The sequence below is a fragment of the Rhinatrema bivittatum genome, chromosome 11 (assembly GCF_901001135.1).
Source record: "Rhinatrema bivittatum chromosome 11, aRhiBiv1.1, whole genome shotgun sequence".
Lineage (NCBI taxonomy): Eukaryota > Metazoa > Chordata > Amphibia > Gymnophiona > Rhinatrematidae > Rhinatrema > Rhinatrema bivittatum.
This window is the reverse complement of record NC_042625.1, coordinates 64,152,206-64,180,097: the sequence shown is the minus strand read 5'-3', so window position 1 is coordinate 64,180,097 and position 27,892 is coordinate 64,152,206. Positions and strand designations below refer to the sequence as shown.

The following is a 27,892-nucleotide window of genomic DNA, read 5'->3' as shown; positions in this document are numbered from 1 at the left end:
AGCTCTTGGGGGAGGGGGGGGGGGGACTTATCTTCTGCCCCAGTCTCCTCCTCTTTCTCCATCCTTTTTGTCTCCTCCTATCCCCACTGCCTCTTGCTCTCAACCCCACTCCTGTCCTTTTCCCTCAGCCTTATTATGAGATATAAATACATCATTATAGTTGAATATTTCTTAATTTTATTTTATGCAAATAGAGGAGCACCCCCTCAGTCCTTGAGTGTCCAGTCCTAGTCTGTGGACAAATTGGCAACCCTAGGTCAGAAAGTGCTATTTGTATTTTTCAGATGTCACTCCTTTCGGTATAGAAATTCTTTAAAACTTTTTGAAAATGGCTGCCAGTTCCCCTTCAGCAATATAGTGACTAATGTAGGAGGAGACTGGAGCCATATGCTCTCCTACAGCACTCCCTGCTCCAAAATTGGCTGGGGCACTTATGTGTTCTTCCACAGTCAGCACTCCTGTGCTGTTCCCTATAGTAATTCCTGCTGGGAGAGGCGGAGATTACAAGAGCTGTTTCCCTCACATCCAGTGCTTCTACACCATTATCTACAGCAACGCCTGCGGGGGGAGAGGCTGGGAATTCAGGAGCTGTGAGATCCCCCACAGCCAGCACACCTGCACCATTCCTTACAGTGACTCCTGCTGGGAGAGGCTGGAATTGCAGGAGCTGCAAGCTCTCCACAGCCAGCACCATACCTTTTAATGACTCCTGCTGGGAGAGGATGGGACTGCAGGAGCTGTGGGCTCCCCCACAGCCAGCACCATACCTTTCAATGCTCCTGCTGGGAGAGGCTAGGTCTTCAGGACCTGTGAGCTCCCCCACAGCAGGCACACACCGCCACTATTCCTTACAGTGACTCCTGCTGGGAGAGGATGGGACTGCAGGAGCTGTGAGCTCCCCCACAGCCAGCACACACTGCCACTATTCCTTACAGTGACTCCTGCTGGGAGTGGCTGGGACTGCAGGACCTGTGAGCTCCCCCACAGCCGGCACACCTGCACTATTCCTTACAGCTACTCCTGCTGGAGAGAGGCTGGGAGTGCAGGATCAGTGAACTCACGCAACACTCCCTTACAAAAGCATTACTTTCTTCATGAAATGGGTACCAAGATGATGAGAGAGGAAGCAGAGAGGCTGAAGTACACACTATGGGATATGAAGCTAAATTCGGGATTTCAGAGAGCCCTAAGATGAGCAACCACATTATTCTCCAAAAAGAGCTCTGATAGCAAATTGCCTGCTCCTTCCTCTTTGGGGACAGGAAGCTGGTTGCTGGCCACAAATTTTTCTAGTGAAAACATAATTACATTCCCCTTGGTGATGATTCCTATCATCAGGATGCAACAGTCAGAGGTCCACACACTAACAGGATGATAGCCTGGAAGTGTATCACCTTTTACAGGGGTGGCCTGGGAGTAGATAAGAGAAGGCAAATTTGACTCATGTGTACTTAATAACAGCGCATCCTGTGGTCACAGATGCAGCTGATTCCAGTCCCTTGGGGATGGCACAGGGTTGGACATCCTGGTACCATCCACTGTGCTGCTAGGATGAACTTGGCCCAACTTCTAAGGCTGCATCTGTTTCCTCAGCTAGTTTCTCGCTCAGTGACTGGTAAAATAAAGGGGAGATGCACCGAGTGAATCTCTTATTTTTTTTATTAGGCAGTAAAATATCTATTCTAGAGACAGAAAGCACTATTGTTGGTGCTCTCCTTCGGCGTACTTCCTGGCGTTGTCTCTCCATCGTCTCCTGGCCAACATGTTTGCCATTCATTCTTGGAGCGAGAGGGGAGGGAGCTCTAGAGGAACCCATCTGGATCCGATACTCTAAACCAGTGATGCCCAGCAGGGCTGCATGTCTGGAGTAGCCTGACTTTCCCAGTATAACGCCCCCTTGACTGCTTACCTCGCAGGGTTTCCTGGGTTCGGGACCAACCTGAAGCGAGCCCCCCCTAGGGCAGACTCCATTGGTCCTCAAATTCTTGGCACCTGGTGCCTCCACCTGGAGAAGAAGGTGTTAGTGGGTGACATTTCCCTCCCTTCACCCCAGGAAAACAAATTGGACTGTGAACAAGGCTGGCAGTATGTACAAATATATACAGGTTTATTAGTCTTTAAAAGCATATACATTTCTACATGACTATGTATATTGCTAATAGGATATTAACCAGCACACTTATCTACTTGTGGTCAGTAGTCTCAGTCCACGCAACTATATGCATTTCTACAAGGTAGCAAGAACATTAAATATTTGGCAATTTGAGGTTGTTGGGCCCCACAGTACACCACCAAATAGAATAGAAGGGACTACTTGTGTTTATCCTCCCCCTTTTAACCCAAGTCTCATCCATGTGAAAAGATGCAACTAGGCCGGTGGGTAGTGTTGGCCTGGGGGGCGGGGGGGAGGGCGGCGGAGGTTCTTTGTATCTAAACCATCTCCTTCCGCTCCGCTGAGACCTGATTCCGCCTCCTGGTTTGTCGCTGGGGTCCACGCCCTCCTTGGGGACCCGATTCTGCCTCCTTGCCTGTCACTGGGGTCCATGTCCTCCTGGGGAACCTGACTCTGCCTCCCGGTCTACTGCTGGGGTCCATGCCCTCCTGGATGACTCAACTCTACCTCCCGGACTGCCACTGGGGTCCCCTTGCTCAAGGGGGACCACTCCACCTCCAGACCTGCTGCTGTCCTTCAGTTCTCCTCCCTCGGTAGGAAGATTTTCATGTGTGTGTGTTGGGGTGCTTCACCAGGATGGCTGGATTGTTCCTTTGTGCCAGTAAATGGTGCCACTTATACTCCTCAGAAAGCAGTCTCTACACCATGCCCAGTCTCTCTCCTCCATCTTTCTCAGATACTTGTGATTTATACTCATGGCCCATTCCTCTTGCTTTCTCTCTTCAGCCCTATGTTGCTCTGCATGCTTCCATGCCTGCTTTGCTGCCTCTCTCTCTTCCAGCAACGCTCTCTCACTTATAGTCCCCCTCTTTGTAAGTCTCTTCCTCACCCCACCCTTAGCACTCTCTCTTGCTGAGTGCCTAAAGGTTGCAAGCTTAATTTGATTCCCTGTTCTAACAGGTCCCAGCAGGACATGGAATGCACTGCACATTACAAGGTCATGTTTAGTACTTCACAATTAATATGACGCCTTTTCTTATAGAATCCCAGGTCCCAGCTTCTCTTGGAAATGTGGAGGTCCCGAAGTGGTGGCCAAACCCAAATGAGAAATACAACAGGGCATATGATAGCAACTGAGAGATTCAAAGGAAGTCTTGTAGCAAGGGATGCACAAAGGGCTCAAAAGATTTTCTGTCTGAAGGATGCTCGCATCTCCTGTCCTTCCCTCCACCTTCCCCCAAACATGGATCTTTTACATCCCGTTCTGAACGCTTTTAGGTGGCTGAGCAGGAATTGCCCAAGAACCAAACCATTAGTGGGAGATCAAGACACTACCAAAAAAATATTGTCTCCTCCAACTTTTCTTGGCTCCTTTTCCATGCACAACACAGCACTAGGTTCCATAGTTAATCATCATTGTGCTTTGTTTCAGTAATTGCTGATAAGCAGAACATATCTTGTGCCCCTCCATGACTCCCCAGGCCACCTTTGAACTTGCTCTTCTTCAGATCCACTTTCCTTATTTACTGGTAAGTAGCGTACTCTGAGCTCACCTGTGATGGACAGAAAGGAAAAATGCACAGAACAAGCAAGCCTGTAAAGTTGCTTTTCTCAGGGATGAGGAGGTGTGTACGTGGGCTGATTTGGTAATGATTCTAAGTCCAATGACAGGGATCTTGGTGCAGTGCAGAAGGTAAACGATGATGAACAAAGGAGACGGTCTTACAACCAAAAAGGGAGAGGAGTGTGGATGTAAACTTCAAGAGGACAGGGTCTTGGTATGCCTAAGCACTACTCCTACTATCATTCAACATTTATATAGCACAATAAAGTTGGATGCAGCTCAGTGCAGATACATAAGAAGACAAAATCCCTGCTCTGGGGAGCTTACAATTTAGTTAAGGCAGACAAGACAAGGTTAACATCAGTAAGGCTATAAATTGAAGACAATCGGGTTCAAGGTCCAAAATCAGTCCCTAGAAGTGGGTCCATAGATGGGCTGAAATCTATAAGTTGTACAGCTGAGTAAAACTGCAGGAAATCAGGCCCCTGCTCACTTCTATGCTATGTCTTCAATATCTGGAAAGCAGCCATACATGGTCATTAAAGGACTGAGGCAGTAGAGTTGTTCATTTTCCACCCATAATCTCTGCTTCCCATCTTATGAAAACAGGGCATAAAAGCTGTTAATACTTTAATAGTTGAGGTTATGGACTCAACACAAGACTGGCCATGGAGAAAGTCACAATATTACCGAGAGACAAATGATTTTCCTCAGGTTGTTGTGATAGGGATTACTGTTGTGGCTATACAAAAAAAACAATTTGTAGGGTAAGCCATCTTGTTTTGAAAACATGCATTCTCACTTCCTCTTGGGACACAGGCTGCTGCAGTTTCCTTTCTCCATCTGCACCTAAATGGAAGCAAGATCACATTGGAGCAACAATCTCCTCTGCTCCTGCCGCTCCCTCCAGGCAGAACACAAGAATGAGGACTCAGCTGATGGGCAGCATGCAGGAGCAGAAAGTGGTGAAGAAGCTGGGCTCCATCTCCTTCCCCAGGCAGGGCTGGGTTTGGAGGACTCACTGAGGCGCTGCTGATTAGCTGCAAGCAAGCAGGAAGTGGAATTGGAAGGCTACCAAGTCCCCCTGCCTGCTCGGAAACTGAGTGTAGGTTTGCACCGCACCCATGCAAGCTTAAGAGGGAACCTTGCATCACAAAATGGATTGTGCAGCACAAGGAAATCTCAGACAAATGCAGACCCTTGTAAGTTGCCAGGAGGTAACCAGGGAACTCATTTTCAGGGATGAAAAGCAATTAAGGCTATCTGGTATCAAGCAAAGTCTTTCAAAGGGAGACACATAAGAGGCTGCTACCGTGAGCACTCTTTACAGGTAAAGAAGACGTCTTCTGGCACGATCCAGTGGCTTCCTCTGACTTCAGAATCATGGGCAACCCAGAAACTTGACTTCTTTTTTGCCACATTAGTTCATCAAGCCATTACAATTATTCCGGATAGAAATGTATCCCTAAGGGACTTCAAGAAAGTTGAATAAAGCATTGTTCACTGAGCATGTTCCAACATCTACTCAAAGGCTTAGAAAGAATATTTGAGCCTCTGGCTCATCAGCTCTTCCTATCTGTGTTTTTCCCCTGAGGATAATCCCAAAGTAGATGGCAGCCATAGGGCTGCCAACCAGCAGGTATTTGGCCAGCTTAGCAGGAACAGAAAACTGGGCCAATGTAAGGGCAGGGCTGGCTTTCCGCCAACCACCATCCTCCAGAATGGCAGAGGATTCCCACTCCTCCCCTGACTGCTGGACCTTTTCTATTCAAAGCAGAGGCCAGTCCGAAGCCCAGTTAGGGCGGTAGTGGCAGCAGCAGCACATGGTTAAGGCAAGCAGGCTGGAGCCCCAGGCAGCACGCTCTGCTCCCAGGCCCTGCCTCCCATGGCAGGAGCAGGGTTCCCACGGAGCCTGGGAACAAAAGCCTGCACAGATTCAGTCTCTGGCCTGTGCAACTCAGCAATCCACTACTGCTGCTGCATCGCCACCATCAGACTATGGACTGGCCCCTGCAGGTTGAAGCGATGGCTGTTCAGAGAAGGTTGAGAGTGGGGTAATTGATCGTAGCGGGGAGGAAGAGATGGGGGAGGGGCAGGAGGGGGGTTTTTTTTGGCGCAAACTTAGCTACTCTAGGAAGCTGTAATGTCAGGAATAAGGTGATAATGGTCTCTCCTCCGGTGAAAATACCCAGCGCAAGGGATGGTGACTGACACCCAGGTTTGTTGGCAGCTGAGCTGGCTCTGACCTGCTACTGCAGTTTAGTCTCATAGAACGGTTTTCACAGGGGCCTGCAGGCGGCTGCTCTCTCCTTCTCAACCTGGGAAGCTGTTGATCGACTTCTCCTTCATCCAGCCTGACAGGAGGCCACTCTCGCTTCACACCTCCATGGGCCTCCACCACGTTGATCTTCCTCCATCAATCTTCTGCTGCCCCCTCTCTCGCCCAGAGAAATAGTTTGGCTCTGGCTGCTTCCACATAGACTTCTTGTTTAAAATGCAGGCCTGTAAGGGAACAGGAGGAGGGGAGCGTCCTAATGAGTACTCTGAGCACACATGGGCTCACAGTCTCCGCACGCAGGGGACAGGGATTGATGCCGAGGGTGCCACGTGCAGAGTACCAGGGTCCAGGGCTGTCCTGTTACAAAGGAAGAGAGGGAAATGCAGGATGGGGAGTGCATGCAGCGGGGAAAGGGGTGGAGGTCCCATGCTAGACTGAGGTTGCCTAGAGTGGCAAAATTCCTTGAGCAGGCCTGTGACTTGCCCAAAGTTTACCACACTGGAACTCACCTATAAAATGTACAACAGAGCAGGCCAATTTTGACCTAATGTACTGGGTCCTTCATAGTAAATGAGCTAAATGCTAATCTTTTCTGGTGAAAGGCTGTCATTACTGAAGATTTCAGTTCTTTTCCCCCTATGGATTGAATTGTTCCTTGATGTTTTCATGTAAAGAATAAGTAAAGGAAGATCAGAACTATCCAGTCCTATTACATGGCATTTCCACGTGCCTGGACAATATTAACCTTCATGACGTATTCTCAAGTCCCAGTTATTGTTCATTTCTACTTCTGCTACTAAATATTTCTATAGTGCTATGAGGCATATGCCACACTGAACGGAAACATAGGAGACAGTTCCTGTTCCATGGAGCTTACAATCTAATGAGACACATAAAGGCAATTTCTAGTACTCACTTAAGGATTAGAGTAAAACATAAGAGGATCAAGGTTTTTCAATCTAAAAGCAGTCTCAAAGAGGTGGATCTTTAAATATAAGTTGAATACGACCAGAGAAGGAGCAAGATGCATCAGCTCTGGTTCCATGGTGGCCCGCATTGTCCTGAGCCCGACTCCCTCAGTTCCTGTGTTCTCCACGTGAACACATCCTACAATTAAACACACACACACACACACACACACACACACACATTTTCCAGCTGTCTGCGATAGTCGAACTGGAAATGGGACTTGCATCCAAGATCTCTGTCCATGTGCTGAAGTTTGGGGCATGGCGCAGGCAGGGGAGATGGGTCATCAAGCACATGCCTGGGAGAACATTATACCTTAGCAGCAGGAAACAACGCGAGGATGCCATTTCCTGCAGTGAGTTGCTCTGGCTTCTGCTGGCCTGTTAGCTGATAATGGGGAGGTAGTGGAAGGGGATGAGACAGAAATGGGATCAGCCAGGATGAGAGGGGAATGGGAGCGAGATGGGGATGGAAGTGAGGGGGAAGGTAAGAGTAAGATGCTCCCCTCCTATAACACTAGGCAAACTGATCCCAAGAAAGTTGTGATTATTACTCAGTTCTGTTTTGATTAATCTACAAACCAAGTTCATAAATGATATCTTTTATGTTAGCAACCATATGAACCATTTTGGAAACACTGTTAAACATCGTAACTTTGTAAACCGTTGTGATGGCAAAACCGAACGACGGTATATAAAACGCGCTAAATAAATAAATAAATAAATGTGTGTTTGGGGGGGGGGGGGGGGGGGGGAGAAGCGTGAGATGGTTTAGCAGGGAAATGGGATAAAGGAGAACATGGGGCCAAGGTACCTAGTGAGAAGAGAGCAGTTTTCAGGGCTACACAGGTTTCAGCATCATCTCTTCAAACATTCATTAGCGTTAGACAGAATGGGCATGATGGACTTTGACTTGATCCAGCATGGCAGTTCTTATTTCTACAAGTTTCTGCATAGGATACATCCTAACTCCAAAATGACTGCAACAGATGGGGTGTGACCAAACTGGAATATATCAAAGATGAAGATTTCAGGAAGACACCCTTCTGCATATGGTATGGAAATGCAATAAAACTTACAACTACTGGAACACCGTGAGAAAGAAAATTAAATGATAAATTAGAAACACATGGCAAAAGGAAGGATGAGATCTGTGTCATACAAATTATATCTGAAGACTAAGTGTCTAGACTGGGAGAGAAATGTATACAACTGGCATCAAGGATTGCCAAAAAGATGCTAGCAATGAACCAGAAATCAAAGAAGGCGCACAGAACCAAAAACACTGGGAGCATGAACAGCAGCAAATAATCCATTGACCAAAGGTCTCTTACAGTAACCAAAAAACCCGAAGCTATATTGTAAGAACACTCTGGATGTGCCACATGCTAGAGGTGGGATGTGCATTCTTGGAGCTAACACTAGGAGGTCAATAGTCAAATCATCTAGCTGCCTAACTTCTAGAGCTGGGCAGCTTGATTGGCCCCATTATAAACTGAGCAACGAAATTTAGCTTCCTAGTTTTAGGGGAATTAGCATTTTATCTGGTTGGTGAATTATTTTTGCTGGGCTTCCAGGGTAAATCGGAACTAAGGCTAGGATATGGTACCATATGCCTTCATTTGCAATTTTCATATGCCAGAAAAGGGCCTTGGTGGGCCTCTTGGACTGTCTGTTCAGTACTCCCAATTCATGGCCCACACTTCCTGCTGGCAGCCATTATTTTCCCCGCCTGGACAGTTATATTCCAAGCTTCCAGTCTGCGCTTTGCCAGACCTTGGTTCTATGTTTGTTCCTATCTTGGGCCTATTTCATGATCCTATGTTGCATTTTGTGTACTTGGTTGGTCCTACATTGCTTATTTATTTATTTATCAATAAATGAATAGACCACTTACAGTTTCTAAGTGGTTTACAGAAAAACAAATAATTGAGAACATAAAATACATAGATTCATAAAAATAACAAAAATAACAAAAAAAACAGACACACTGATTCATAAAAACAATAACTAAAAACAAATACATAAAACAAAACTTTAGACACAGAATGGGAGAAAGGGCCTGGTTTACTAAGGCCTAAGGGGTAGATTTTCAGACGAGCGCGAACAGCCTACTTTTGTTTGCGCTCCAGGCGCAAACAAAAGTACGCTGGATTTTAGTAGATACGCGCGTAGTCGCGCGTATCGGCTAAAATCCTGGATCGGCGCGCGCAAGGCTATCGATTTCGTATAGCCTGCGCGCGCCAAGCCGCGCAGCCTACCCCCGTTCCCTCCTAGGCCGCTCCGAAATCGGAGCGGCCTAGAAGGGAACTTTCCTTTGCCCTCCCCTCACCTTCCCCTCCCTTCCCCTACCTAACCCACCCGCCCGGCCCTGTCTAAACCCCCATCCTACCTTTGTCGGGGGATTTACGCCTCCCGGAGGGAGGCGTAAATCCCCGCGCGCCAGCGGGCCTCCTGCGTGCCGGGCCGCGACCTGGGGGCGGGTACGGAGGGCGCGGCCACGCCCCCGGGCCGTAGCCACGCCCCCGTACCCGCCCCCAAAACGCTGCCGACACGCCCCCGAAACGCCGCGACGACCGGGCCCGCCCCCCGACACGCCCCCGACACGCCCCCCTCGGAGAACCCCGGGACTTACGCGAGTCCCGGGGCTCTGCGCGCGCCGGGAGGCCTATGTAAAATAGGCTTCCCGGCGCGCAGGGCCCTGCTCGCGTAAATCCGCCCGGTTTTGGGCGGATTTACGCGAGCAGGGCTCTGAAAATCCGCCCCTAAGTGAGTACCTGAGGCACTGGGAGATAAAGTGATTTGCCCAAGGTCACAGACAATGTCAATGGGCGAAGTGGGATTTAGTATCATGGATCCAGAGTTCCTGCTTGGTTCCAGTTTGCTTTGTGTAACCAGTCCTTCTGCAGTGGCCCCACACTGCTTCTGTGGGCACTTTCATGTTTCCAGATTTTCCTCCGGTGGTCCTGCCCTGCTTCTGTGGGTGCCTTCATGTCCCCAGGTTTGGGTTCTACATTGCCTTAGGGGTAGATTTTCAGAGCCCTGCTCGCCTAAATCCGCCCAAAACCGGGCGGATTTAGGCGAGCAGGGCCCTGCGCGCCGGGAAGCCTATTTTACATAGGCCTCCCGGCGCGCGCAGAGCCCCGGGACTCGCGTAAGTCCCGGGGTTCTCGGAGGGGGGCGTGTCGGGGGCGTGTCGGGGGCGGGCCCGGTCGTCGCGGCGTTCCGGGGGCGTGTCGGCAGCGTTTTGGGGGCGGGTACGGGGCGTGGCTACGGCCCGGGGGCGTGGCCGCGCCCTCCGTACCCGCCCCCAGGTCGCGGCCCGGCGCGCAGCAGGCTCGCTGGCGCGCGGGGATTTACGTCTCCCTCCGGGAGGCGTAAATCCCCCGACAAAGGTAAGGGGGGGGTATAGACAGGGCCGGGCGGGTGGGTTAGGTAGGGGAAGGGAGGGGAAGGTGAGGGGAGGGCAAAGGAAAGTTCCCTCCAAGGCCGCTCCGATTTCGGAGCGGCCTTGGAGGGAACGGGGGGAGGCAGCGCGGCTCGGCGCGCGCAGGCTATACAAAATCGATAGCCTTGCGCGCGCCGATCCAGGATTTTAGTGGATACGCGCGGCTCCGCGCGTATCTACTAAAATCCAGCGTACTTTTGCTTGAGTCTGATGCGCAAGCAAAAGTAGGCTGATCGCGCTTCTTTTAAAATCTACCCCTTAATGTGTACCTTGGTTTCCTATTCAAGCCCTGCTGGCACCGGCATTTGAAGGCTGAGCCCCATGGGGAAAGTGGCAGTTGCAGGCAAATGGATGCCCGTTTCTGCTTCTGTTCGGATCCACCGGACTCGCCCTGTCTGTGCCCTGCCCGCTCTTGACTTTAGGTCCTATTCTCTGGCAGATTACGCTGTAACACGAAGTCACCAGTCCTGCTTTATTGGATCACTGTAAATCCAAGCAGGACTCCATCCATGCAGGCAATGTACCACAGCCATGAAGAGCCTGATTCTGAGAATGTGAAGCCATCCTACAAAAGTTTAAAATAAGCTGCTGTGTGCCACTTTGTCCTTCCAGACTTCCTAACAGTTTCACCTTCTCGCTAACTCGGTTTGACAATTACTAATCTATCATGTGTACCACAAAGGAGGCAAATCTCGGGCCCTGCTGGCAGTGAAGAGTCCTAAGTCCCTGAAAATAAACAATTAAAGCAATGGTCTGGGAACCAGGGGAAGCCGGGCTTCAAATCCCACGTCGCCCATTGACATTGCCTGTAACCTTGGGCAAATCATTTTATCTCCCTGCCTCAAGTACTCAGTGCCTGATTCTGGGGCGGCTCAAGGTAACCTGCTGCCTGAGGTGAGGAATGAAAGGGCATGCCCCTCCCCCCCCCCCCAACACCCAAAAGGCAATCACGCAGAAAAGAAAATCACATTGGGGGGGGGGGGGGGGGAGGATGGGGAAGTGGGAAAGAAGGGCAAACACCCTCCTCCCTCAGATTGACATGGGATAGAGATGGTGGGCACACTTCTCTTCCCATTCCCCACCCCAGCCACCACCACCACCACTAGCCTTAGATATACAGAAATGCTGTATCTACAAAATAAAGATATTTTTCATTTTCTATCAAATTCGTCAGCAGAATTGAGCCAAAAATTTTTCAGATTTTTATCTAAATAGCCAAGAAATAGAGCACACCCCTAGACTATGAATAACTTGGTCTGCCGTTAACTGTATCTGGCAACCTGGTTATAAGACATTATAAGAAAAACTCCTAAGGGCCTTGTATGCAATAAAGAAAGCCCTGGCTAGTTCTAGCTGCCCAGGAAAAGTATTTTTTAAATTGTTTGATAACATTGCATCAACAATTTTAGAATACGGATGCAAGATCTTACTCAGATGATTTTTATCACCTTATACATTACACAAAATATATCCATAGGTATCAATTGGAGATCAATATAAAATAAAGAGACCATAAAGCATAAAATGTACAGACAAAAACTGAACTGGAAATCACAACAAGCCAGATGCCGTATGCAGTGCAAAAATTCCAATTATAAAGCATCAAATAATAAAATCAAGAAATATATAATCATGAATAGTACTTGTAAAACCAGGCTAATAAAATAAAATATTTAAAAACATCTGATGACTAGAACATCCAATAGTTTAAAAATGTTATAAATTTCCCAAAATACTAATAAAATATTTCAAAACAGCACAAATATCAAATAACTTCCAAAAATTAAAACTAATAAAGGATTTAAAAAATCTCCTGCTCTCCATATCTGGGATGATGGATTGGGAGAGAGGAGATGCACAAACTTTGTCCTCTCTCAGATATATTTATACATGTCCATTCTCTTACACAAAGCCATACTCTCACACGCACCCCCTCTCCCTCATTATGTGTGTGCATGCGTATGTTTGTGACACATAGGTGTTCACACACATACACATTCATTCTCACATACACACACATAGGATCTTCCTTTCTCATATTGTGATCTTCTTTTGGAATGACAGTATATAAAACTCCTAAATAAAACGTACACAAGATCTCGTGCACAAACACACATAGAGGCTCTCCTTCTCTCGCACACACACACACACATACACTGAGGCTCTCACTCTCAGGCCTCCCTATTTCTTTGGACCGCATGGGGATTGGATCTGCCACAGCCTCGCTGGGCCTCTCTTCATGCTGCAGCAGGACAGGGGATGCTGGTGGTGTCCCGGGTAACTGCCCAGTTTGTCCAACCCAAAATTCAACGCTGCTCACTCGCCAGTCACTGTCATTCCCTCCCCCAGACCAGTCTCTGTCACCCCCTCCCCCTAAAGCAGTCTCTCTCTCACCAGTCTCTATGAACTACCCAGTCCAGTTTCTTTCAGTCACTGTCTTCCCTCACCCCAAGACCAATATCTCTCTCCAGGAGGCACTGCATATTCAATAGTTTCCAGCAAGTGTCACAGCAGGCAAGGCTGCTACTGAAGAGCAGCGCCTGCAGCCTGCAATTTCTATGCCTTCTAGGTCTCCTGCCCCACGCTCCATAGTTTGTGTGTGTGTGGTTTGCTGGCCTGCCGCTGAAAGCAGCCTTGAAATCAGCTCTCCTGCAGGGCCCCCCGGGAGCTCGGCAGACTCATCGGTCGTCGTCGTCCCCCCCCCCCAACCCCAACATGAATCCCCTGCCTGGCCGCCAAGACGAGTGGCCAAGCTGGCAACAGCATGGGGACATGGGAATGGTGGGAATTGCGGCTCATTCAGCTTTGGTTTTGGGTTTTTTTTTTACATACTTGATTGATGATCAAGCAGGTCTGCAAGGGCAGGCTTCACGGCGGCCGCATGGGATTCAACACCGCCCGCAAAGCAGAAAACACTGCAGGCAGCTCTGCCACCGAACGGCAACTGGCACGCAGGGACCTTGCTTGGCGAGGCATCAAAGCATGAGGAAGGCGGCAAAATGGTGAACCTGTGCAGCGCCTGCGCTGCAGTGACATGGGACGCCATTTTTTTTTTTTTTTTAATAATAATAGATGTGTGCAACTGGTTTGGCACATCGAGGGTAGTGTAAGTGTGGGGGTAGTCGGCAGCTGCTCTAGGGCAGGGTGAGGCCGACGCCGCGGGGGCGCGTTGAGGGGCATTTTTTTCCCCCTCCTCAAAATTCTGCCGCCTGAGGCGAGACCTCACCTTGCCTCATTATAGAACCCGTCCCTGGCCTGATTTACTCCCATTCTGTGCCTATGGGAAAAATGCTTAGTAGATTAGGCTGTTTAGATTGTTAACTCTTTGGGGTAGAGACATCTGAATATTTATCACCATTATACAGCTCTGTGCATGTGCAGTAGCATTATAAACATGTTGCCACCCTCCAAACTGACAATTTCATCTTGTTGGCACATCAAGGGTACCCAAGTGAAGGAGTAGCCTAGTGGTTGCAGCAGCAGCAGGGAAAACAGGTTGCAGAGAAGCAGGGAAAACAGGCTTCAAATCCTGCTGTTGCTTTTTATAACTTTGGGCAAGTCACTTCACCCTCCATTGTCAGATACAAACATACTGGGTCATTCATCAAATCGTGATGTGCCGGTATCGCGTGCGTTAGGGCCTTATCATACGTGATTCCAGCCGCATCGTGGCGGTACAATTCAAATTAGGGGAAGGGGAGGAGTGTGGGCGGGGTTATGTTCCAGCAGTGCTGTGAGAGATAATGTTTTCTACATTATCACTAGCAGCACCGCAAGAAATAACTACACCTTTTCTCGTGGCGCTATGGGTGTGAAACTGTGCGGCCCGGCCACAACTGCAGTGGGCGAAAACGCACTGCTGCGCTGCGGCCGGCTGCACAATTTCGCCCCCGCCCCCTTTTTTTTCACGCAGCTCATCATTCTGCTATAAATATAAATATAGCAGAATGATGAATCTAGGCCTTAAGGCCTTATTCACTAAAGCCCAAATTTTCAAAGCCTGGCGCGTGCGAAAACCGGGGGATATGCGCGTGGCTGGGCCGTGCGCATATCTCCCCTATGCGCTGATGGGCCGAGGGAGGCAGGATCTGGGAAGGAGCGATTAGGCCCTGTCCCAGGGATGTGCACACTGACAGTCGGCTGGCGCATGCAACTTACTTCTGCTTAAAGGAGCACGTAAGTTTAAAAAAAAAAAAATACAGTAGTTAGGTGGGGTGTAGGGGTCGGGGTAGAGAGGGGAAAAGGGTTATGGAATTTCTCTCCCAGTCTGCTCCTTAATTGGAGCGGACTGGGAGGGAATTGGGCAAAGGTCCGATTGCATCGCCACGTGAACTTTAAAAAATCCCCCCCCCCCCCGCAAGTCGTGACCCACCCGCACCGATATTAAAATCAGACCCGCATGTGCACGCGGGTATCATATTTTATAACGTGCGTGAGGCGACCATGTTTTAAAATTTACCCCTAAGCTTTGTTCCCATTGACACAGAATGGGGGCAAAGCCTTAGATTGTAAGCCCTCTGGGGATAGGAAAATACCTATAGAGACTATGAAGAGACTGAAGTGACAGTCCTTTAAGCAAAAAAAAAAAAGTTCCCTATTGCTGGTAGAACAGAAAGACTGCCATCTAGTGAAAATTCAGTATTATTACAGCCTCCAGTAGACCAATGATAGAAGTAGGCAAATATATGCAAAATTCCACTATAGATGCTGACTGTTGCCAAACTGGTGCTGGGGGGATGAGCCGGGGAATAAAGTTACCTAAGGCAGGATTTTCCCCTTAAATTCAGCTATTGTTTCTGCAGTAGTATGTTCATCCTATGGTGCACTTATTATCCAGCAATGCAATGTCCCATCTTGTATCAAGATTATGACGTTTAAGAAAAATTGAGCATCAGTAACAATTTTATTTAAATCTAAATTGCATGAAAGCCTCATAATCAAAGCTGTAATAAATATTGCAATCATAAAGCAACAGCAGTGGACAGCTGGGTCAGGATTGCCAGCTGGCTCCATTCTCACAATGGACAGACTGATCCAATCCGGGTTTTAACTATTTACATCTTTGGGCATGTGAATTTGATAAAACTGATTAGACAGTCCAGAAAAATGGATCCAGTTGGATACCGTAGGTGGGTAAAATGTAAGTCTGAAAACCTCAAGAGAGAAATCTTATCTCAGTGTTCTGTTGTATGTTTTTGGTAGCTATGCCTTGTGTTGCTTTTAACCTCTTAGTTGTGTTTGTAAACATTGATGTTTTAGTGGCTTAGCTATACTTTTGTAGCAGCAACAGAGACTCAACAGGAGTAAACTTAGAAGAGCTTAGTTTAGAGATATATTCACAACGCCATCTTGGAACACACAGAAATTGTTGGCAACATGGAGCAAAATATGTAAAATTTATATTTGTACATACAATCTTGATCCTCAGTACAAAACTATATCATACCTGACCCCCAGCTTGGCTAATCAGATAGTAGGATATAACTGAAGGAAAAGAAGAAAGCATTAGACATTTGAATGCCTTATATATCCTCAATACCGCATAAGTCGTGTAGCATGGTCTTACATGAGTATTGAAAGTGGAAGTTGTCCACTGTTCCAGTCATTGTATTCTGAGACCTGAAATGACTGGGGTGATAAGTCTGTTTTGGAGTGGATTAGAAGGGAGATAATTGATAAAATTGATAAAAGTTCATTGTTGTACTGGTTTAGATATGGCATGCATCAGAACCAAATATATGTCATCCAATACTGTGCAGTTTGTTGTTTTGTTCCTGTTTCAATAAACAGATTTAAACATAAATTCAGTTATTTAATGGTCTCTTTGTTAGACTGGACAGAATGTTCTACCTGAAAAATAGAAAGAATAACGGGATGCTGATCTCTCCATGAAGTTAGCTTGGGGCACATTTAAAACTAATCGGAGAAAGTTCTTTTTTACTCAACGCACAATTAAACTCTGGAATTTGTTGCCAGAGGATGTGGTTAGTGCAGTTAGTATAGCTGTGTTTAAAAAAGGATTGGATAAGTTCTTGGAGGAGAAGTCCATTACCTGCTATTAAGTTCACTTAGAGAATAGCCACTGCCATTAGCATTGGTAACATGGAATAGACTTGGTTTTTGGGTACTTGCCAGGTTCTTATGGCCTGGATTGGCCACTGTTGGAAACAGGATGCTGGGCTTGATGGACCCTTGGTCTGACCCAGTATGGCATGTTCTTATGTTCTTATGCACATTTATTCTAGATAGTGTCCAATGAGATAAAAATCTCCTTTTCGTGGCCATGGCCCTCGGCCTTTACCCGATCCTCATCCTCCTTTACCTAGCCACGTTTTTTGACACCGTTGATAAACACTGTTCTCAGCTGGATTTTGAGACTCTGCTCTCTTTCTTGGTTTTCTTTTCACTTCTACCATCGTACTTCTACTTCGGCCTCTGGTGGGTCTTCCTCCACTGCTGTTCCGCCGTTGGTCAGTCATTGTTCTGGACCCTCTTTGCACTTATTCCCTCGGTAGCTTTCAGTACCACTTTTATGCTGATAACTCCTAAATCTACCTCTTTACAACAGAAATTTCACCAAGAATCCAGTCCCAAATCTCAGCCTGCTTGATGTCCCACCGCCACCTTAAATTTAACATAAGAAGTTTTGTCTTGGCTATCTTCCCCCCTTCTTCTGTTTCTGTGGATGGCACTCTCATCCCATCCATTCTGTGGATGGCTCCCTCGGCCGGGCTCCTTCTCTACGCACCTCCAAAACACTTACAAGGAGCTGCTTTATGTTATTTCTTCCTCTACAACATCGCTAAAGTCTATTTTTTCCTTTCTGAGCAAACTACCAAAATACTCATCCCCTCTCTTAGACTACTACAACCAGCTCTTCAAGGGTCTCCCACTGAGCCATCTTTTCCCACTGAAATCTATTCAAAATTCAGCCGCATGACTTTTCTTCGGCCTTGTCCAGTTCTAAGAAGGTGGGACCGGTTATTTTTAATTAATAAGAGTTAATAAGAGTCTTGTTTATTACTGAAACAGTTACTTCTGACCCGGATGGACATTTTCTTTTAGTCAAAGAAATTCTTTTTGGATGTATAGAGGTCGTGTGCAATGTGTGTGCTCCTAATGTTTGACACCAAGTTAACTTGCATTGCTTTTCTCTAGATTGAGCTCACCCTTCAGCAAATGAGAAATTCTTGAGGCACAAGGGTATCCCCATGCTATGTGACCACTTAGACCTCATTGATGCTTGGAAGTTTTTACACCCCGAACGAACATGATTAATCAGGGCTGGCTCTGGGGCAAGTGGTGCCTTGTGCAAAAATTGTTGATGGCACCCAGCCACCCACCCAACTACTGAATCCTGTTGCTTGGGGGAAAGGTTAAGAAGTCAGACTAGGATTGACCTGGATTAGCAGCAGTGGGCACCAGCCTTGGATTTGTCAATAGGCACCCATTATATCTGTGCCTTGGGTGGCAAAAATTTAGGAGCAGCAGCCTGGCTAAGATTTGCTGCCTTCCAGCTCTGCTTATTCTCATTCAGCAGAGAACAGCCCTTTGATACCCTGTAACAGCCCCTTACAGGCAGTGGAGAGGTGAAAGCATCAAAAGTGCCTAAGGGTGGCAAAAGCCTAAATCCGTTTGTGGTGGGCACATGTTATCTCTCTCCCTGACCTCAGTGCTTTCCCCATTCCCCCCAGCACTACCACTCCTGTGCTGGCCTTACAAATATAGAAATACACATTCTCTAGATATAGAAGTGTTGCATCTATAGAATAAAAAATTGTTTTTCATTTTCTAGCAATCACTAGCAGAACTGAATCAAAAAACCTCCAACACAAATTTAATTTTTTTTTTTCTAAATAACCAAGAAGTAGAATATGCCCCTAGACTTTGCATACCTTGGTCTTCCATTAACTATATCTGGCTATAAGACATTACAAGAAAAACTCATAAGGGCCCGATATGCAATAGAGAAAGTCTTGGCCAGTTCTAGTCACCCAGCAAAACTATTTTTTTAAATCATTTGACAGCAATGAATCAACAATTTTAGAAAATAGATCTTATTCAAATCATTTTTAATATCTCATAGATTACATAAAATATACCCATAGTGTCAGATAATTGTAGGAGACAAATACAGAAGAAACCATAAAGCATAAATAGAAATGTGCAGATAAAAACTGAACTGTAAATCTCAACAAGCACGACACTATATGCAGTGCAACATTATCATTCCTTATAAAATATCAAACTAAGATAAAGAAATATAAATCATGAATCATAATAGTAAAATCATACTACTAAAAAGAATATCTCAAAATATCTGATGAATAAAACATCAGATAATTAAAAAGTTATACATTTCCCAAAATACCAATAAATTATTTCAAAACAGCACAGACATCAAATAACATTCAATAAATAAACTAATAAGGATTTAAATTGATTAAATTAAGTATGTTTGCTGATGACATGCTACCTTTATTGGAAATCTGATGGTTAGCTTAGATACTATTATCATTAAAATAAAGCTGTATGATACTTTTTCAGGCTTGAAGATCAATTATAATTAATCTATAGCATTTCCTTTAGATGCCAGCCTTCCTAGCAGATGGAAGGGAGTTTTCCCCCTCAAGTGAAGTGTGGTGGAAATGAAATATTTGGGAATACATCTCTCTCGTTGCATTCGGGGTACGTACCAAAAAAACATTATTGCCAGTCTGGAAAGGGCCAAACTGTTGCTCGAAAGATGTAAATCGTTCCCTCTATCTTTAATGGGCTGTTGTGCGCAGGTCCTGCGCATCCCTATAGGAGGACTAGGCAGTTGCCTAGGGCACCAGCCATTAGAGAGTGGCAAAGAGCAGCCATATGGGGCCACGAGAGGAGCCCAAACCACTCACAGCCAAGAGGAGTAGTGACTCGTCAGACCATGAGCAGCAACCATCCTGTTCGCAGCTGAGAAATGCAGACACTCGGCAGGCTGCGAGCAGCACCCATCTTGCTCGTGGCCAAGAGAAGCAGAGTCCCAGCGGGCCATGAGCAGCACCTTTGTGTGTGTGTGTGTGTGTGTGTGTGTGACTGAGAGGGATTGTGTGTGTATGAGAGAGAGGGAGGGAGCCTGTGTAAGGGGGTGTGTGTGTGAATGTGATAAGGAACCTAAGTGTGTTTAAGAGAGGGGACCTGTCTGAGTGAATGAGGTTGGGGTCGGAGCCGGGGCCTGGACCAGGGCGGGGGGGCGCAAGGCAGAAGGTTCGCCTAGGGTGCCTAATACCCTTGCACCGGCCCTGGTTGTGCGGTGGTTAAGATGATCATACTTCCTAAAGTCCTTTACGATATCCAAATTATTCCAATTTGGCTTAGACACAAGGAAGTACAAATGTATAGATCAATGGTTTCAACATTTATATGATGTGGTAAGAGACCAAGAATCAAGCTGGACACTGATGCATGAGAAAAAATCTGGAGTCTGTCTGTACTTGATGTGAGGGTATATAATGTTGCTTGCTTGATGTGATTGTTGCAATTCCAGCCGCTGTGCAGCTTCCTCTCCACCAGAAGACCCCAGTGAGCTCGGCTCCAAACTACCAGCATGTCCTTGGTCTTTTGTCTCTGCCTGCAGTACTACGTCCACTCCACCAGGGATCACTATCAGCACATCCCTCAGGCTGACCAAGCCCTTCTCTCTACCTTACACCACACCCACACTGCACCCCTATTTAGTCCTGTCTCTCCCATGCCTCCTTGCTTTGGCATTGAGTCCTTCTTGGCTTCCTGTTTTAGCCTCTCTTGCTCTGCGGCCTTTCCTTGTTTCTCTGCGTGGCCTCTGGGCCTGCTGATTCTAGTTTCCTTGAGCTTTGTTCTTTGGCCTGTTTCCTGGTTCCCTTGCCGTCCTGTGGCCATCTAGCCTTCTGTGCCAAGCCTTGCTCAGTGGCCTGCAGGCTTTCTGACATTTCCCTGCCTTTTGGCCTACCTTAGGTCTCTCTGTTCCCTAACTTAGCCTTGCTTGAGGCTCCCTTAGCCTCTTCCTGTTTCTAGGCCCTATCTTCCTTGCCCCTTGGGGCTCTCTTTGCTCTGCTGCCTTTGGGCATTCTGTGTTCCATATTCTGTGTAGTCCTTGTCCTGGTTTGTCCTGCCTTGTCCTAGCCTGTCTGCCCCAAGTCCCAGTGCTCCAGCCCAGTCCTGCACCTTGTTCCAGCATTACTCCAGGAGGTGGTGTCTAGTGTCTACAACATCCCTCTCCAGCTGCCCTTCATTCACAACAGGATGCTGAAGCCAGGCATTGCTTCTAGGAGTGGGGGCAGAGCATTGCATTAGCACCATGAGTCTACCTTTAATTCTACTAAGAATGACACCTCTGCTACTCAACAGTATTTTATGTGCAATACCTGCCAGACTTTAAGTCACAATGTGTAGCTTGCCAGTATCCAGAACATGAATCATGAGTATGCAGTAGAAGTAGGGAGAAAAATGCTTTTTTTATTTCAAAACTAAACTGCAGTTGTTCTCCACCAGGCTGGTGGAATTGCCCTTGTATTCCCTGCCTTTTACCCCCAGAGAGAATATGCCCCATCTGAGGGGCCATCAAGCCAGTCTCTAAAAGAATTAGAGCACATTAAAAAACAGAGCCTTACTTAAAGAGAAAAGTAATCCAGGCTACCATTGCCTGTTCTGACGTTAGTCAAGCTGCTATTGAATGGTGCAGAAAATCCTAAGCCAGCTGTTTATGCCTACAACTCCCAGGTCCACTTTTCACTTGTATTTTGTCTGCATCCGGTGTCAACACCACAACCCTTCAGACTTCTCTGAATGTATTAAATGTCACTTCCTTAACCCAAATCTGTGAAGGTGCAGTAAGTACCATGAAACTTCATCCCATGCGTGGGAGACTGCTGGGAATGTGGGGCTTCCAGAGACATTAGTGGGAAATCTCTCCAGGAAAAATCTGCTTTTGATTTAAAATCCTGCTCAAACCTTATGAAGCCTATTGCCCCAAATACCTTTGAACATGTACCAGCAAACACTGGCTCAGGATCTATGCCAGGGGAGAGGGCAATCATCTATTTGATGGGGGGTGAAGGGCTGATGTGCACAGAGCAGGAGAGAGACCTTGGGGTGATAGTGTCTAACGATCTCAAATTGGCAAAACAATGTGACAAGGTGATAGCTAAAGCCAGAAGAATGCTGGGCTGCATAGAGAGAGGAATATCGAGTAAGAGAAAAGAAGTGATGATCCCCTTGTACAGGGCCTTGGTGAGGCCTCACCTGGAGTACTGTGTTCAGTTCTGGAGACCGTATCTCTGAAGGGACAGAGACAGGATGGAGGCGGTCCAGAGAAGGGCGACCAAAAAGGTGGGTGGTCTTCATAAAATGACTTATGAGGAGAGATTGAAGAACCTAAATATGTATACCCTGGAGGAGAGGAGGAGCAGGGGTGATATGATACAGACTTTCAGATACTTGAAAGGTTTTAATGATCCATGGTCAACAACAAACCTTTTCTGTTGGAAAAAAATCAGTAGACCTAGGGGCCAGGGAGGAAGACTCAGAACCAATGTCAGGAAGTATTTCTTCACAGAGAGGGTGGTAGATGCCTGGAATGCACTTCCAGAGGAAGTGGTGAAGACTAAAACTGTGAAGGATTTCAAAGGAGCATGGGATAAACACTGTGGATCCATAAAGGCTAGAAGATGGGAATTAAGAGAAGAGCCATGGGGGCGACTTGCTGGAATGGAGGCTACTACCTGGTGATTACTACCCTTACTCAAAAAGCCTTCACACGGTTAATGCATCTCCAACATTGCTCTCTGCTTCAACGGCAAGGGGAAATATGGAAAAGAGGATTTGCCTTCAGACAACAACCAACAAGGACCAAACTACACAGTTTGGGTAAACAAATAAGCATGGGGGTAGCTTGCTTATTGCGGCGGTTACTACCCTAAACCAATTAAGCCTGATACATCACTTTGAATGCATATACAGCGTTGTCTCTGCTTCAACGGCAGGGAGAAATGTGGAAAAGAGGATTTACATTCAGACAACATCCAACAAGGCATGGATCTGTGCAGTCTGGGTAAACAAGCATCGGGGTAACTTGCTTGATGCGGCGGTTACTGCCCTTAACCATTAAGCCTTATGCTCACCTTTGATGCAACTCCAACATTACTCTCTGCATCAATGGCAGGAAATTTGAATCAAACAGTTACCAACAAGGGCCCTGAACTTGGTGGTCCATGAAACAGATAAGTATGGGAAAATAAGTGTGGGAGCTTGCTGGGCAGACTGGATGGGCCGATTGGTCTTTTTCTGCTGTCATTTCTATGTTTCTGTCTGTGCTGGAATGGCAATCTTAAACCCTGCCATGAAAGTTGTAAAGCCAGAAAGAAAATTAATCCAAGTTTACAGAGCACAAACTATTGTAAAAGATTTCAGCACAACGTCTTTAGAAAAAAAACCCTCAGAGGAAATTAACACTCACCAGAAAAAAACTGATACCAACCTAGTCTGTAGCATTCCTGTGGGTTCCTTGCACTATTCTCAGACTCTGACTGTTCCCGAGCAAGAAGCACTAGTGACCAGCTCTGAAATAGCAGTTCTAAAGTCTGTAAAACCTCTACCTGAAAAGGCTGTCTTGAACCTGAATTGCACAAATCCCCTGGTTGTTCCTTCCCATTTGCAGCAAGAGCAGGGAGGACTCATTAAGCCCTGTAGTGCTCAGTTTTCTCCACCTGCAATCCAGCAGCAGACATTAACGAGTTTTCCAGGGAGATGGCTGAAAGTAGCATGTGGTTTTAATAATCTTAGACCTCTTACTCCTTGCTCCTTCGGCTTAGCAAAAACACCCAGCTTGTTTCTAGACAGCTCTGTAGAGGTTTCCAGCGTCATTCAGGCTATTTCAGCTAAGGGGCCCAGCCTTGCTTCAGATGTACCCAGTCTACTGAAGAACTCTCAGTATGGAAGAAACACCTTCACAGCCAGTCCTTCCAGCAGCAGGCTCCAGTATACAGCCAGTATATACCCAGCAGGAGATGCCTTCAGCCAGCCAGCACATCAGCAGGAGAAACCTGCACCCAGCTACTTTGACCAGCAGATGGCGCGTGCACCCAGCACGCAGGTTCTAGCATACAGCCAGCTCACCTAGCAGGAGATGCCTTCACTCAGCCAGCACATCAACAGGAAAAACCTGCACCCAGCTACTTCGACCAGCAGGAGGCACCTGCACTCAGCCAATTCTTCCAGCAGCAGGTCCCTGCACCCAATCAATATGCTGTTCCAGCAGAAGATGCTTGCACACAGTCACCACGACCAGCAGGAGGCGCCTGCACCCAAATTCTACCAGTAGCAAGCACCTGCTTGCAACCAGCCTTTCCAACAGCGGACGCCTGCTCGCAACCTTGTCACCCAGTAAAGGGCAGCCGCTCCTCTCCAGCCAAGCAATTCCTCGAGGAGCCCTACCAGTCAGCTCCGGGGAGGGGGGCGCCAAGTATGCCATGCGGTTTCAACAGCAGCCCAACCCTGCTATGCAGCTCCAGGAGGAACCTCAGCAACCTTGTCCAGAAGAGGGTGCTTGTTCTTTATCAGCCAGCCCAGAAAGGGGTGTCTGCTCGAGACCTATCCAACCCAAAAGGGGCACCTGTTCCATATCTCTCCAGCAGCTCCCAGGGGAGCCCGAGTCCAAGTCTGCCACACGAGGAGCTTCATCCAGTCATGCTACCCCAAAGGGGACCCAAGCAACTTCATCCAGCGGGAGGCGCCTGCTTTCAGCAACCCCGCTGTTCAAGAGAAATCTGCCCGGGCCAACCCACAGCATTTTCCTTCAGCCAGTAGTCCCTGAAGAGATGGGACACAGGAGGAGGGAGGTCTTAAAGGGGGGGGCAGTACTGTTGCGATTCCAGTTGCTGTGCAGCCTCCTCTCCGCCAGAGGACCCCGGTGAGCTTGGCTCCGAACTACCAGCATGTCCTTGGTCTTTTGTCTCTGCCTGCTGTACTGCCTCCGCTCTACCATTTTCCAAATGTTTTAAGAGAGAAGCTCTTTATAAATTGTTGACTTGACCCCTGTACAGGGCATTTGAAATGGGGATTGCGGAATCAGACACATTTGTCTGAAACAGTTCTGCAGGAACTATGCTAGGAAATCTTTTATGGGATTGTCCTGAAATACAGGAATTTGGGGAGAAAATTTAGAATTAGTTGTAGGGCAAAGAATAAAGCTTTCCCCAGAAGGAGTTTTATTCAATGACTGTGCATCTCTTGGAGGGGTTACAGGGAAAACCACCTTTTTATTTATTGGGAAATCTTGTTTATTGGGGGGGGGGGGGGGTATCTTCCTCGTTTGGAGAGACCAGGCGCCTCCCCCTTACTGGGCCTGGAGAAAGGTGTTACATAAGCTGATACACCTGGAGCATTTAGAATTCAGGCAATCTTTTTAAGACAAAAAATGTGAGAGCTTTACATTCAAAAATTAACTCCAAGAGCCAGAAATCAGGTGATTATCTTCCTATAATTTGATCACTTGTATTGTCGGTCCCTTTGAACAGCTTTAGGGTAGTAAGGGAGGGTGGCTGGGGTTTTTAGGGATGTTGGGTGAGTGGGGGAAAACAGAAGGAAAAAATGGTCAATGCACAGGATAAAAAAAGGAAGGCAGTTTGGCCTTCTTCCTGCTGGGAAGTTATTTATGACAGAATCCCTCAGGAGGGCCATAAAAGCTGCATGAGCAAGGGGTGGGGGGGATGGAGCAGAGGCCATTAATGGAGTTTCTTTGATAATTCTGTCCTCTGCATGTCGCAACTTTTTAAATATTTGTATTACATATGTTTGTCAAGCCTAAATATCTCTCAAACAAACCCTTTTATAAGAGATGCTGTTCGGGAAAACCCCAGACATTTGGTGCTATTCCCCAAAGAGAGGCCCATAACAGGAGGCACGAATTTACTCCTTCATTTTTCTGAATTGAGCAAAGTACTGTGGTCGCCGTTAGTCCAAATAAAAGTCAAGGAACATGTTGTAGATGACACCTCTTCACTGGACCACCTTTAATGCGTTTGTGACTAGCTTTCCAGAGCTGGGTCCCCACAGGCAGGTAGATCTTAGGCTGCCTGTGTATGCCATTACGGCACTCCCTCCCCTCCCCCCCCCACCAGTTTGACAGAGGTGGCGGAGACAATAAAACTTTGCTGCTCAAAGGGCTTAAGTCTTTATTAAATCCTTTTTGTGTTTATCAGATAGAGGCCCTTCGAATGGTAGAGGAGAAGCCTAGGGGTTAGAGCAGCGGGCTTTGAACCCGAGAAACCAGGGCTCAGATCCCACTGTTTGTCCCTCGTGACCTTGGGCAAGTCACTTTACCATCCATTGGCTCAGGTACAAACTTATGATCTTATATTGTAATGTAATATAATGTAATATACCTACGGATAATGTAATATAATACACTGCTATTGTACCGCATTATAATGTTGTTGTAATGTAATATAGTTTTGGTTAATCTTTTCTAAATTCTGTATCTATCTTCCTCTCTCTAGGTCTCTCTGACCATTCTGCTCTCTGTCCCGTTCCTCTTGAATCCCCTGTTAGATGTAACTATTATTTTCCTTTCCAACTGTAAAGTTGTTACCCCTGTTTTTATGTAAACCGATGTGATATCCATTTGAATGTCGGTATATAAAAATTCTAAATAAATAAATAAATGATCTGATTCACTAAGGGTTTTTCCCATAGACACAACATGGGAGAAAAGCCTTAATGAATGTGGCCCTTACACTGTGAGCCTTCTGGGGACAGGGAAATACCTACAGTACCTGAATGTAATTTGCTTTGAAGAGTCAAAAAAAACAAAACAGAATAAAATACTGTCTCTGCCATAGGCCCAAGTTTAGATAAAGGCAATGCATGCTGTTGCCAAATTTTCCTAACCTCTGGCATGCTACTGTGCAGGTCTGCTGCTGCCCGGCCGTCTTCTTCAGAACTCTTGCAAAAAAAAAAAATCAGTGTAGGGCCTATGAACCAGCACTCAGCAGCCCTACAGAGACCCTGCAGCTTGCACAGGTTTCCAGAGTAAATTACATTTAAACAATTACAATGCCTTTTCTACCAATAATAAAAATACATATAAACAGTCAAATCAAAGATATGCAGTAGCCAAAAATACATATAAAGTAGTCAAATGAAATGTACTCAGCAGCCACTATCTGTAGTTTTTAATGGTCATTAATGTACTCAGGAGCTAATTTGTTTCTCCCAGTTTAAGCGTATAGGATTGCTGGCTCCACGCAGCCCTCTAGTGGAGATAAACATCAATTCCCCAAATCGGTTGGAGGTTTTCCTTAACGGACAATGTGCTATCCAGGAACCCAGAATGCTCCGGGCCCCCTCATCTGCATGAGCATACGCGTATCGCCATGGCAACCTGTGCTTCCATCAGTCCTCAGGATACCAAGGCGAGAAAGCAAACCTGTAAGATGCTGATTTTCAGCTTTAAGACTAAGCCATGCAGGACGCAGGCCAGAGACAACCCTGAACATCACCACGGACTCCCACAATTATCATTTTTGTTTCAGTTCTGTACTTTAAAATTCTTTTGTTTAAAAGCACTCTGAGGGTAACTTTTATAACCACCTGCATAGAAACATGGAAAATGACTGCAGAAAAGGACCAAACGGTCCATCCAGTCTGCCCAGCAAGCTTATGGTAGCATCTTCTGCACCATACAAGTCACCCCCTTACTTAGTTTCCCAAACCGTCAAAGTCAGGGGCCTTGTTGGTTGCTGTCTGAGTCCAATTTTCCGTTACCTCTTGCCATTGAAGCAGAGAGCAATGTTGGAGTTGCATCCAAAGTATCAGGCATTTGGTTAAGGGTAGTAACTGCCACACCAGCAAGTTACCCTTATGCTTATTTGTTTTCCCAGACCATAAAATCCAATGTCCTTGTTGGTTTCTGTCTGAATCTAATTCCCCTTTCTCTCTTTTCCCCCTGCCGTGAGAGCAATAATAGAGTTGCATCAACAGTATGAAGGCTTATTGGTTAAGGGTAGTAACCAGCACACCAGCAAGTTACCCCCATGCACTCTTTCCTTCATTTCCATCCTCTAGCCTTTAGGGATCCACACTGTTTATTCCATGCCCCTTTGAAATCTTTCACTGTTTTTGTCTTCACCACCTCCTCCAGAAGGGCATTCCAGGCATCCATGAAGAAATATTTCCTGATATTGGTTCTGAGTTGTCCTCCTTGGAGTTTCATTATGTGATCCCTATTTCTACTGATTTCTTTCCAATGGAAAAGGTTTGTGGATTGTGCATCATTAAAACCTTTCAGATATCTGAAGGTCTGTATCATATCTCTCCTGCACCTCCTCTCTTCCAGGGTATACATATTTAGGTCCTTCAACTTCTCCTCAAAGCATAGCAGTAAAATCTTTATTGATTATTTTCAAAGCAAACTTATGCAGGCAAGAGCACTCAGGCAATTGGCCAAGTGTGTGCAGACATTCGTGCGTGTAAAGTTACACTTCCTCTTCAGGGGGCGTAACTTGCG

General features: G+C 46.7%; 1 protein-coding gene across 2 annotated transcripts in view; it reads right to left on the bottom strand.

Annotated features, from left to right (window-relative positions):
• Positions 1-23,012, bottom strand: part of LOC115073549 (EMI domain-containing protein 1-like) — a 231,785-nt gene extending 208,773 nt beyond the window's left edge. Inside the window, exon 1 of one of the 2 annotated variants that reach the window (XM_029572076.1) lies at positions 22,865-23,012. In XM_029572076.1, coding sequence (XP_029427936.1) covers positions 22,865-22,878 — 14 coding nt within the window. In that variant the 5' untranslated portion in view covers positions 22,879-23,012. Of the gene's footprint in view, positions 1-13,203; positions 13,332-22,864 lie in introns of those variants that run through there. The other variant, XM_029572077.1, reaches the window with a different exon arrangement.
• Positions 23,013-27,892: the final 4,880 nt, after the last annotated feature.